Source organism: Primulina huaijiensis, chromosome 10 (genome assembly GCF_012295235.1).
Source record: "Primulina huaijiensis isolate GDHJ02 chromosome 10, ASM1229523v2, whole genome shotgun sequence".
Lineage (NCBI taxonomy): Eukaryota > Viridiplantae > Streptophyta > Magnoliopsida > Lamiales > Gesneriaceae > Primulina > Primulina huaijiensis.
In genome coordinates, this window is record NC_133315.1 from 19,899,976 (window position 1) to 19,912,000 (window position 12,025).

Below are 12,025 nucleotides of genomic sequence, written 5' to 3' on the forward strand. Positions count from 1 at the left end.
TTAAAAATAAAACTAACTCGAAACGATAAATTAATTATCGTCTTTTCTTTTAAATATAAAAATGCAACATCATTCATAGCACATAATAAATTATACAGTAAATATTGTTTTACCTAGAAAAGTATTATTGATTAATTAATTTGGAAGTAACATTTATCAGATATTGTCAAAATCAAGTTAAATTGCAAAGATTGCAATTGGATCCATCTCTTCATGCAGCATAGAAAGTTGACTACAATGAGAAACGCATTTCTATTATGCAACTCCAAGGTTAGAATCAAATGCATTTCATTTCCCAAAGAATATCTGAGAAATGGTTCTAGCATCGACCATGAAGAAACTTACTCAAGTTGTAGGCCATGAAGGTAGAACTCTTCCCCCACTATTCTGATCAATCTCACCAACTTCAACATCAAATAAGCTATCATCAAAATCAATATCTTCGTATTGGTACTCACACTTGAGATTGTTGTTCAAATTTGTTCCCAGACTCTTATCAACCTTTTTCACCAACCTTTTCTTGGACCTGCCAGTGCTTTCAACTAAGAATTCATCGTCATTTGAATTTGTATTTGAAACTCTAGCGGTGGCCCGTCTTCTCCTCTTTGAATCCGTGCTATCATTGCTACTGCTGCTATTTTTGTCCTTGTAATAATCCCTAATGGTAGCTTCAATGGTTTCCAGTACTCGATCGCCATATTTGGTTATTTTTGCTCTGAAATTAAAACATTGGTTATGTTTGCAAGTTTCTTAGATGAATTTAATTGGAAGGTCTCACTTACTTGCCAATACCATTAATCTCTAAGAGTTCATCTTTGTTTCTTGGAATCCTTTTACTGATATGCTGCAGTGTAGCATTTCTACGAACAAGAACCAACGGCAAAAGAAAAAGTTTAGGACAGATATAGTGCTTGTTGAGTAGTTCCTTCGAGCGAACTATTAACAGAGAGAACAAGCGTAGAAGTGTACCCAAAAATGTGATATGCCATGACCCCTTCTCCAGCTTCCTTGACTAGGACTGTTCTGAGCATTCGCAATGCAGAATATAATTTGGCTGAAAGGTTCTGTAGAGAAACAAGACAACACGGAATAAATTATTGAACCTAAGCTAGAGGGTAGGAATAGAAAAACGATGAATCCTATTATTACCAAATCAACTTCAGAGTGGGGCTCGGCAGGAATATCTACTGGTGGAGGACTTTGTTTTCCTGATGTCAATGATCCTTTTGCAGGAGTGGCCTCAGATCGACCTGATTTCAATGGTTTACCAGAAGATGGGAATCTACATGGAAGACAATGTCATTATAATGATGACAAACTACAACATCGTGGAGGAGTAGGGAAAGAAATTGGAGTGTCCAACCAAATTTTAAGATAAATTGTTTGAGCTGACAATGATCCTCAGTACTGCTATATGAATACAGACTTGGCCGATGATGAATCCTTATTTGCAAGACAAATTTTGTGTCGTAAATCAACACCATGGTCTTAAATTTCAAAAAAAGCGCAAGTTAGAAAAGGGGGGTGACTTGAAAAAAAAAGCAGCAACTATGAAAATGTTTTTTATTTTGTGTAGAGAAAAAAACAAAAAAAGATGGGGCATTTAGCAAAAGCTTTAACATGAGATAAGTTATCAAATCAATGGGACAAGTTCAGAGCAGAATGTCAACGAATCATTTCTTTGAAAAGATTATCTAATAGTCATTTGATTAAGAATGTTGAATATTTCAATGCTCCAAAATAAAAAGTACGATTATTTCAAGAATCAGAGGGATTGAACCTTAATTTAATCGTCTGGCCACAGGCAAAGAGATTGTAAACCCCGGATTCATTAACCTGATGATTAAAAAAAGGCAATATTCAAAGGATGCTATCAGATAAATAACTATAAACTATTAAATGTATGTGGGTGTATCAGAAGAAACAAGAGAGGGTGTACTAGAGTGAGGAAGACACACGTTCTTCTTCTCGTGAGTTTTCTATAGATGCTCTCTTGTATATTAAAAAACATTGAAAAGAAAGCCTGTTTTACCTTTAATAGCGATGATACTGATCCATATAAATCACTTTTTTTCACATCCTCCATCAGAATGTCCTCGATCACAAGGTGACGCAACACACGGGACGCTTCATCCTTGGCCAAATGTTTTCCAGCTCCATGCATGCTCAAAGTCTCATGTCTGTGTTTCTTAACCTAAGTTTGGTATCAGGATAATGTTAAACAAAGTACCACATAAGTAAAAATCAACAAAGTTTTGATCATTAGGACATACAAACTGGTTTAAGGAACCCCTGTAGACCTCCAATATATGGGCCGACGAAAAATGTTGTCCTGTTGTCTTTACCAGTTCAACCTATGTAACATGTCACACAACAATTTTCAGTTAAAAGTTGTAAATAAATTGTATTTCTAACACATGCCCATCTAAGGATAAAAGAACCAAATACATCTATGAGAAAGAATTTCATGGCATAAATAATAAATAAGAACATCCTAACCAGCTGCTTCGCAATTTCCGTGACATCTTTTTCGATGAAGCTTAAATTTTTTGAACAATTATCACAAGTTTTCTGGCAGTTTAAAGAATCAAATTTTTCTCCAAAGTGAATGAGCTGTAGGAGACGCCGACAATCAACATCATTCTCACAATAGCTAACCTGAAAATATGTTGCTAAAATATATTAATAATTTAGTGATGCTAAGTGCATCACAAACAAAATTCTATCTATACCATTCGCAGGAGATTCTCTGTGTTCGTCTCCAATAACCTCCCCGAAGGTGCTGTACTTGCACGCTTATATCCTGGTGCAAATATTGTTTGCTCTACCACTCCTTGACTTATCATATGCTTCACCCGAATCTGCAGAAAAAGTCAAAAAGTTGACAGGCGTGCATTAACACAAGCATGAAGAAATGCAAACCATTCAAACAAATCCAAAAAAGAACTAAAAACATGAAAGAGAGAATGAGAAAAGATGTCCTTTTCTTATGACTTACATAATCACTATAGCTGTAGTACAACACACAAGACGAAGCCTGGCCATCTCTTCCAGCACGACCGCACTCCTGCACTCCACAACTCAATATCCAAGCATATAAGATATATATTTACAATAAAATAAGTACATAAAAACAAGGATGCATTGCTACAGGAGATTACCTGGTGGTAGCCTTCAATAGATTTCGGAAGGGAATGGTGAATGACAAACCGGACATCAGGTTTATTTATACCTAAAATATCTGTGTCAGCACGTCACTGAAAATGACTCCAAAGACAGCATTACAGTCTGAAACCATACCCATCCCAAATGCAACTGTTGCACATATTATGTTAATCTCGTCCTTGCTCCACTGTCTCTGTGTCATTGCACGGTGGTCGGTGTCCATGGAGCCATGGTAGAAAGCTGCTTTATGTCCATATTGCTGGAAGACACACGCATCACCACTTAAAAAATTACAAAGACATTATACGAATTAATGCCTACAATTCTACATTAATTTGACAGTGAGGAACTCTGCTCACAGAATTTACCAACTAGAGCCAACCACGGTTCCCTACAAAACATGAATCTAAATTGGAACCATCTCCAAAAACTAGAGGCAAACTATTTTTGTATCAATTCTAAAACTGAAACAAAAACCAAGGATTTTCTGGTTCCTAGAATGTAGAGATAAGAAACCAAAATCAATTGTTTTACAGCTTACACTAGGCTCCTTTAAGATAGAGGTTTGTTTGTTTTTATCATAACTGCATGAACTGTAACAAAAATCGTAGATTAAGTTATGGTTTACAGACAACTTAATTTATATAAGTTAAACTACTTATTTTATATAAGTGAAATTCAAACCCTATTTTTATTTCGTTTATGCTAAAAAATTAATATATTGTAATACAATTGTTAAATTGTTAAATTTAATTAGCTTAAATACCTCACAAATAATTCAAATATTTTGCTTTTTACGATTGAAAAATATATCTTCAAATTGATTCAAAATCAAACTGAAAATCGAATCTGAACATTCGGGTATCGGAACTGGAACTGTCAATTTTAGAACCATAATCAAACCTGTTTTCCAACAGCTGCTATCACCCCCAACGGTATTTCAACTATTGAAATTCAGTAGTAAGAAGAAATTAAATTATTTTCCAAAAAAATGAGGTAAGTATGAATCAAGAAAAGTTAATTTGATGTCTAAAATACTAAAAGAATATTACTAGGTGACGCTACTCCCTGGCAAGCTGTACAGGTAACGGGCATATTTTTACAAACCCATGTTTAAACATATGCGCTCCATGTAGTTTAATACAAATGCAACATATGACTTATGAGTATAGGAAACCATTAGGAAGTTCATTGAAAGAGATGAATACCTAAACAAAACAGACCAAATAATAGGCCATGTTTGAAAAAAAAAATCTTCATACTTAATATTGACTTCTTTAAAACCATTGGTGTGCCTATTAGAAGGGAATTACCCTCAAATCTGCACATAAAAATATGACTTAATGTTTATAGACACACCTTATTTTAGACATACGAATTACAAATATATTAGCTAAAGATATTATTTTCCACTTGCAATTAAATTAGCAAATCTTTGAAGATGAGCTGAGGTTCTATAAAAGAAACCATTAAATGACATAGGCATCTAAATTAGATTATAAGAAAAAAGGGTTGCTTAAATAAAAAATTGTTCCAGATGCTTAAATAAAAAATTGTTCCAGATAAATACCTAATTACCTATTAATACATTCTATGAATCAAGTAATGTCTTAAACTGCTGCCAAATAAATACACATTCATAAAAGGAGGATTTTCATTTTTTTTAAATATATGATCAATGAGAACCTTTTTTCATTTATTCCACAAGCAGTACCTCACACACAAGAAGTTTGAGGGCAGACATACATAAATTATTTTGCCTCGTTAACGTCGAGAGCAAAAACAGGGGCGGATTTTTTTTTTTTTTGTATCATCATAACCTCATATTAGGAAAGAAGAGAAGAGAATGGTTCATCTTATCCACATAATTTCAGCTTCCCAGTTCACATGAACATAAGGAGATATACCTGCAACTTTTCAGCAACCTTTTCACAATCCATTCTTGAAAGACAATAAATGATCCCACATTCGTCAAAATGGTTCTCCTTGATAAACTTGTCAATATCTTCCACACACTTCTTTGTCTTAGGAACAACAGAATATCTGCAATTTTTCGCAGCATTACGCATTAATGTAATGCAAGCATTATAAATTAAACTTAAAACTTACCGTAAATTTGGGCGGTTAAAACTTTGCCGAAAAACAATGCAATTTACTAAACCAAGAGCCTGCACAACATCTTCCTTCACACTGATTGTGGCGGTAGCAGTCAAGGCAAGCACAGGTATAGATGGAAATTTCTGTTTCAATATGCCGAGACACTGCATAGATAAATACTCGAGTTAGGCCAAGATCCTAAAATGTGAGATTCTGGAAAAAGCACATGACAGCACCAATAACGATTGCAACCATGCCAAACGCAAATGAAAACTGAAGAAAATTTTCTGTTTCCTACAAAATGGAATAAAAAAGATCGGAATAATAAAGAAATGGCAGTCAAAACAACTAAATAAGTGTCCCTCAAATACTAAAGAAAATTGGACATACAAAACCTGGTAATCCGGTCTAAAATCATGTCCCCATTGGCTAACACAATGAGCTTCATCAATGACAATCCGAGCAAGAGAATCACGAGCATGTAGGCTTTCTAAGTGACGCAGCAGGACATCACTTCTGCAGAAATGAATGAATCATGCTAATCCATTTGCTTTTGTGCAAAAAAAAAATCCACTGGATATGTTTTCCTAAACACATTCTGGTTCTCATCATAAATAATCCTAGCAACCTTGAGATGGATATCAGTTTGTGCAGAATATAGTTGAATTATTCTCAATTAAAAAGAAAGTCAAATGGCTTCCAGCTGAAATCCCATTGGCACAAACGAAATTTAACAGCTAAAACAATCATTTTATTTGATAAAACAGCATCATGTCTTCTTTTAAGATTAAGATATTCTATATTTGTGTATTTTATTCTCTCGATAAAGGAGTGTTTATTAAATAATCACATTCAATCATATGTTAAAGACCCGTAATGACTTCCTTAGTACAACAACATATCCAAAGAAACTGGACAACTAGTCTAACATTGACAGTGTGATGTATCGTGTATACTAACCAAAGGAGGTGCACGGCAGTGTAGACAAAATTTTGTCTATACATATGATGGAAAAATCACACAAATACATAGACACGCACTTTTGTCAATTTTTGAATTTCTAACAGACTTTTACACAAGCGACTGATTTGCTTGAAACCCACATAAAATGAAGCTGATAGAATTCATTTCAATTTTAGCTCACCGTATAGAATGTATATAACCATGGGTGCATAGAGCAATGACTTCGTAGATGTATGAAATACAGACACCTAGAACATCAATATCAGCAGTATTTTTTTTTATCTAAGATGTGTATGATAAAAGAAATCAGTTTCACAGTAGAAGACAAGAATGAAGACCGTGTGGCTCAAAATTGAGTAGTAAGAACTGAAGCAGAACAAAATATTATGCAAGTTTATCTCAAGATTGAATGAATTTCTAAGTAAATAGAGACTTGTAATGCATTAAGGCTTAATGGGACTATACTTTGCACAAATAAGAAATAATAACAAACTAACTGGACTTGGACTTAAAAGTCTCAACACCTTATGGCTAAATTACAACTTCCAGAATGTAGCCATAAATAATTAAGTGTGGATTTCAGGATAAAGCTTTAGGATCTAGGAAAACTTTACTCACTTGGCCACTTTCTCTGGGGTGACATACAACAGCTTGTATTTGCAGTAATCTGAATTAAGCTCTCTAAGAATCTCCTGCTGCTCAGACCAATCCATGTTGGCATTTAGATAAGCCGCTGGTATATTTGCCTAGTTTGATTTTGACAAGAATAATTATGTTACTGCCATTTCTCAAAGTTTACGATGCAGTAAGGCGTAACTCAATAAGTATGGTGGAAAATTTACCTGTAGCAGGTGCATTATTTGGTCTTGAATGAGAGAAACAAGAGGTGAAATGACCAAAGTTATTCCTGGACAGATGAGGGCTGGGAGCTACAAGAAATCAGCATTCAGAGACCACATCAAATGTCAGTTTACAGGGTACAGCATGGAACTCCAACAAGCAACATAAAATCCAGTTTGAACAGCTGGTAAAATAAAAGTTACAGTACAGAAATTATCCCTAAAATCAATGCATCAATAGATAAGTGAGTGCAAAAAAATGAACATTTAGCACAGCTTGTCCACATTATATTTAATAACATGCAAATTTTTATGCAATATTAGCACTGAAAAGCAACTTCTTAGGTGACAGAATTATTGCAGCATATATAGAAACATTTTTGTACAATCAAGATAAAAATATCACTTTTCACATTTTAAGATGAGTACAATGAATTTTTTTCCCAGAAAAGTGAAAGTACTACGGTCCTACAGTAGACAAAGTGTGATCCCTGAAAATGTGAGTCTTCTGGCTAGCTATGATTTAGATCAAAGCGACCACTAAGAATATAATATTCAGATTAAATTTTCATCAAATTCTAGAACTTTAGCATTGAAAATGGTCCTGAGTACAAAAATCTGTTAAACAGAAAAATAAATGATAAAGATGAGAAACACCAGTAAAGGCATTTCCAATGTTCCTCATTCAAAATCTTAACAATTAATCTGATATAAATGGAATGATAACGCTGATCAATCATCTCTTATTCTCCGCATAGATTTCATTGAAAAAATTTTAAAAATGGATGAGACTAATTTAATTTCACCTGATAAGTCAGGCTTTTTCCTCCTCCAGTTGGCATTAAAACAAATACATCATATCCACTCATTGTAGCGTTGATCACCTCTCTCTGGTTGGGACGGAAGGAGTGATTGCCAAACACTCTTTTGTTGTTGGCCTGACAACAGGAGAAAACATAACATATTAGAACACTGAGCAGGATCTATTACCGGAAGGTTATACCTGTGACAAACCTCTAGCTCCCTTGTCCAAGAAAACTCCCGGCTGCTCCACTTTTTGTCAGTTGAACCCTCAATGTAGTTTACTTCAATATACTTAGGTACATATGCCTCTCTCCCCACTGAGGCTGCTGAAATCCCAACTCTGTCCGTGGAATAAAATGAAAATGATGAACCCCATCTATCAATCCCATCAGGCTCATTATTTACTTGAAACTCTGAATCGAGCTTCTTGGGGTCAATTCTGAACGGAACTGTTGGAGGGGTTTCACACTGGAAAGCCATCTTGGTTGCTTTAAATGCAGAAAAATTTGGCGGCATTCTCTCCTCATTAACTGATGTAGAGCGTAGATATTTCTCAAGCTGCTGAATTTGTTTATTAAGCTGCTGCCTAATAATAATATGAAAATATCCAAGGTTTCAGGTCATTTATATAAGTTATATAAGGCAATTATCAGGAAGAAAAAAAAGGAGGATGATCGCGACAAAATCATTCTGGCATGGTAGCCTTACAAACAGTTGGCACAATTCTTTCATATCTGTCAATGTATTTTTCCTTCTTTGAAAAGTTAACCAATTAAATTATTTAAACCATGAAAGTAGAGAGATTTATTGACAAAGAGTAGGCAAACCTTTGTAGACGAAGCTTCTCTACCTTCTCCGAACTCATCTCATCAATATTGTCTATTAGATCATTTGATATGTTAATCAGAGAGTCCTTCATTTCTTGCAGGTGGTTTGAAGCTTCCGAACAAAGTCCTAGCTGCACCAGTTTCAAGCGGTCACCATAAGAACTTGGTAGTATATCAATTATCAGGTAAATAGGTTAAATGATAATATACCTTAATATCGTGACTGCAGTTTAAGCACAGCTCAGATGGCAAATTCTTTTCCTCAAGTATAGCAGGAGTAAACGGAGGATGTTTAGATATTGTTGGCTGAGGAGTCGAACTTGACTGAAAATGATTCATAACTATTTGGTCCACATCAATATTCTGAAGAAATATAGTAAAGCCGTGAAACAAATGCATTAATAACTTAACTTGGTAATTACAATAGAAGAAACATTGACTAAGTAGCATAAAGTAGACAAGTTTACCAGTTTAAGACTACAACATTATTAGCCAATCTGTCCATCATCATTTAAACCTTTCTCGAAAATTACCTCAAGTACATCATCATCAACGATGCGTTCAGAATATGTTGACTTGGACCCAACTGTTGCTCTTGCATAAGCAGCAGATTTACGGGCAACTCCATTGATGTTTTGCACTTGAAATCTATCATTCGTCGAGTATGAACCACTCTGCATCACAACCTGTCTGTCTTCCTCAACTTTGCTGCTTTGAATATGGGATTCACCTAGGCTTTGGTGCATTCGTGTAGTACCAGAAAACTTGCTTTTTGAGTCAGACGAACATTGCTGAGTAGCCCTCCTTGAGGTGGCATCAGCATGTTCGGATAAAGGAAGGGTTTTTCCAGGTTTTGTGTAGTTTCTGGAATTCAACTGCAGGCCTGTAAGTAGCTTCCAAGCCTGCCATATTTTACATTCCAAAATAATGCTAAATGAATAAAATTTTGAGTAAATGTAAAAAGTGGTAATCAAGTTTGGAAGCACTATAACAAACTACATCAGCATTAAAACCAGAAACGACATTTCACATACTGCAACAAAGAAAACGAAGAACAACTAATCAAAAAATGAAAATGAAGAACAAAAGAAAATCGTACAACCAATTTAGAAGAAATCAATCATTTCTTTTAAATAGGAGAATATGCGGACAAAGAAATCATAAAATGCGAAAACTAATAAAAACAAAAAAGAAATGAATGTGACAGTAATCAAAATTGTGTCAATTTACCTCAACTGACTTAGGAGGGAAAGAAAATGTGAAGAATGCTATAGCTATCAAGAGAAAATAAAAAGAAATGAGGTTCCATTAATCAGACTATATTTCTTCATAAGTAATGGAGAAATAAGGGGAGCATGATTTGACAAATAATCATGACAAGCAACATAAAAGACAGGGTATATATGTCTGTATGGTAATCTGAAAAAAAGAAATGAGCATGAGAGAAAATCTATTACAAAGGTGGTTCAAGAACTTACTGATCTTACAATGTACTATTGCCAGAAACCCAGCCCTAGATCTACATGTTGGATGTTAAACGGAAGGATGAACTCTGGAGTAGACAAATTGGGTAGAATAAACCAGAGGCTTCAAACTGATCAGGCTAGATTCGATTTGAGTTGGTATCTCTGGTTTCAGGAAGAATTCAGTTCCTTGTGGAGAGGAAAGTACGTATGACAGTGCATGCCATGAAAAAAAACACTTTCCTTTCAATTCTACATCATACTTAGTTGCCTCGTATATTCATCTTGTCCCTATCAAATCCAACCTTTTCAAACTGCATCGATCCTCTATCATGTCATTTAAACATTTTTTATTTGTACGACATGGTTATTCTTATTCCTGACCCATGTATCTCTTTGGTAAAACAAAAAAAACTGTTCACGAAAGAGCTACAATACTCGAAGCAACTGCAATTACAGCACCACAACTTTTTTATGATGGTAAAGAAATTATAAGACATGGCATGCATGAAACATAAATATTGACTAAATTCTTCACTTTTTATATCATGAAGCACTCAATGGCATAGTCTAATCAAGGCATTGTTGACTGTGCAGAATATTTAACTTTTGTTATAAATTCCTGTGCGTTTAACTATTCCAGCATACTTTTCTAAGCAACAGATTCATAGAACATCGAGCAAGTATAAAGGAAACAAAAAATCAACTGGAATGGATAAATATTGCAGAGAAAATGATGCCTAGTTAACAATAACCCATCAATTGCAGCAGACGGCAATATTCTCCGCCCAGAAACAAATTTGACACAAGGGTTTCACAACTACACAAGTGACGATTACTTTAGATCACAAACCTATCGTCTGATGCACTAAGGTATCAGATCCCCGTTCAAGGATTCAATTTAATTTAGTTGATATGGAGTCAAACACCAATCTTTAGCCTCGAAACATAGAACGCTCCTAAGTAATGTGCACAAGAGTCAAAGAGTGAGCTCAAAAATCACCTCTTCCTAATGTATTTGCCTGCAGGAAAGAGATTTACAATACAGATCTACAACCACAAAAATATTTTACCTTTTCAACTTGCACATTTTGCACACTAACATCCTGAAATTGACAAACCATGGACCTATATATGCAGAAAGATACAACATGAGAAAGGCAAAAGAGCATCATGGATTCATGAAGTTCACCTCTTAATGAATCTACAATAAAAAAAAATGAGTTTACCCAACATTTGAAGAAAGAAAAGGAGTCAAGAATATATAATAAAAGCAAATAACACTGAGACGACATTAATCGTCTAATTCCATAAAGAATAAGCAACGTACATGATTTTCTTATATCATGATTTTTAAATCAATGCCAGGTCAGCGAGAAAGGATAAAGAAGACACGGACAACAATAACCATGAAATCAAAAAAAATTCAAATATGTTTGTGCTTGATTTCCTATCAGTAACAACCATATACATATTCTATGGCTTGTTCCCGTGCATATCACAACAGAGAGCAGGCCTGAGAGTATGTAGAAAAGCAAGATTGTAGAAAAGTGAATATTTCGGGACAGCATTCCACAGGTAAATATATTCATTAACTATCTCAAAGTCACATTATGAATTTTACCTTGCATCCATTGCTTCACCAATTTGAGGTTTTTGAGTTGGCAAGGAGAAAAGAAAGTTTGCACTCAAGAACTTATCTTGTCTTGAGAAGTCGTAGTGTGCATTGGCGTGTTCTTGCCAATTGATTTTCAGTGGTCTGTTGCTAGATATCTTATCTCCATTTGAATTGCTGCCCCTGCATCCACCAAAAGTACAGGAACCAAAATTAAAGGAAACAGAAAAAATGGTGTGTTTATATATATAT

General features: G+C 34.7%; 1 protein-coding gene across 2 annotated transcripts in view; it reads right to left on the minus strand.

Annotated features, from left to right (window-relative positions):
• Positions 1–116: 116 nt before the first annotated feature.
• The window catches only part of LOC140986595 (ATP-dependent DNA helicase Q-like 4A), a 12,849-nt gene continuing 940 nt past the window's right edge, over positions 117–12,025 (minus strand). The window contains exons 2-25 of one of the 2 annotated variants that reach the window (XM_073454897.1): positions 11,783–11,956; positions 11,232–11,286; positions 9,229–9,597; positions 8,906–9,058; positions 8,696–8,826; positions 8,079–8,454; positions 7,871–8,002; positions 7,068–7,154; positions 6,844–6,971; positions 5,658–5,778; positions 5,275–5,426; positions 5,073–5,208; positions 3,301–3,424; positions 3,162–3,232; positions 2,999–3,067; positions 2,733–2,861; positions 2,500–2,658; positions 2,274–2,354; positions 2,033–2,194; positions 1,781–1,836; positions 1,150–1,282; positions 970–1,064; positions 783–860; positions 117–715 (exon numbers count right to left, since the gene is read on the minus strand). In XM_073454897.1, the coding sequence (XP_073310998.1) occupies positions 346–715; positions 783–860; positions 970–1,064; positions 1,150–1,282; positions 1,781–1,836; positions 2,033–2,194; positions 2,274–2,354; positions 2,500–2,658; positions 2,733–2,861; positions 2,999–3,067; positions 3,162–3,232; positions 3,301–3,424; positions 5,073–5,208; positions 5,275–5,426; positions 5,658–5,778; positions 6,844–6,971; positions 7,068–7,154; positions 7,871–8,002; positions 8,079–8,454; positions 8,696–8,826; positions 8,906–9,058; positions 9,229–9,597; positions 11,232–11,286; positions 11,783–11,956 (3,541 nt within the window). In that variant the 3' untranslated portion in view covers positions 117–345. Of the gene's footprint in view, positions 716–782; positions 861–969; positions 1,065–1,131; positions 1,283–1,780; positions 1,837–2,032; positions 2,195–2,273; positions 2,355–2,499; positions 2,659–2,732; positions 2,862–2,998; positions 3,068–3,161; positions 3,233–3,300; positions 3,425–5,072; positions 5,209–5,274; positions 5,427–5,657; positions 5,779–6,843; positions 6,972–7,067; positions 7,155–7,870; positions 8,003–8,078; positions 8,455–8,695; positions 8,827–8,905; positions 9,059–9,228; positions 9,598–11,231; positions 11,287–11,782; positions 11,957–12,025 lie in introns of those variants that run through there. The other variant, XM_073454898.1, reaches the window with a different exon arrangement.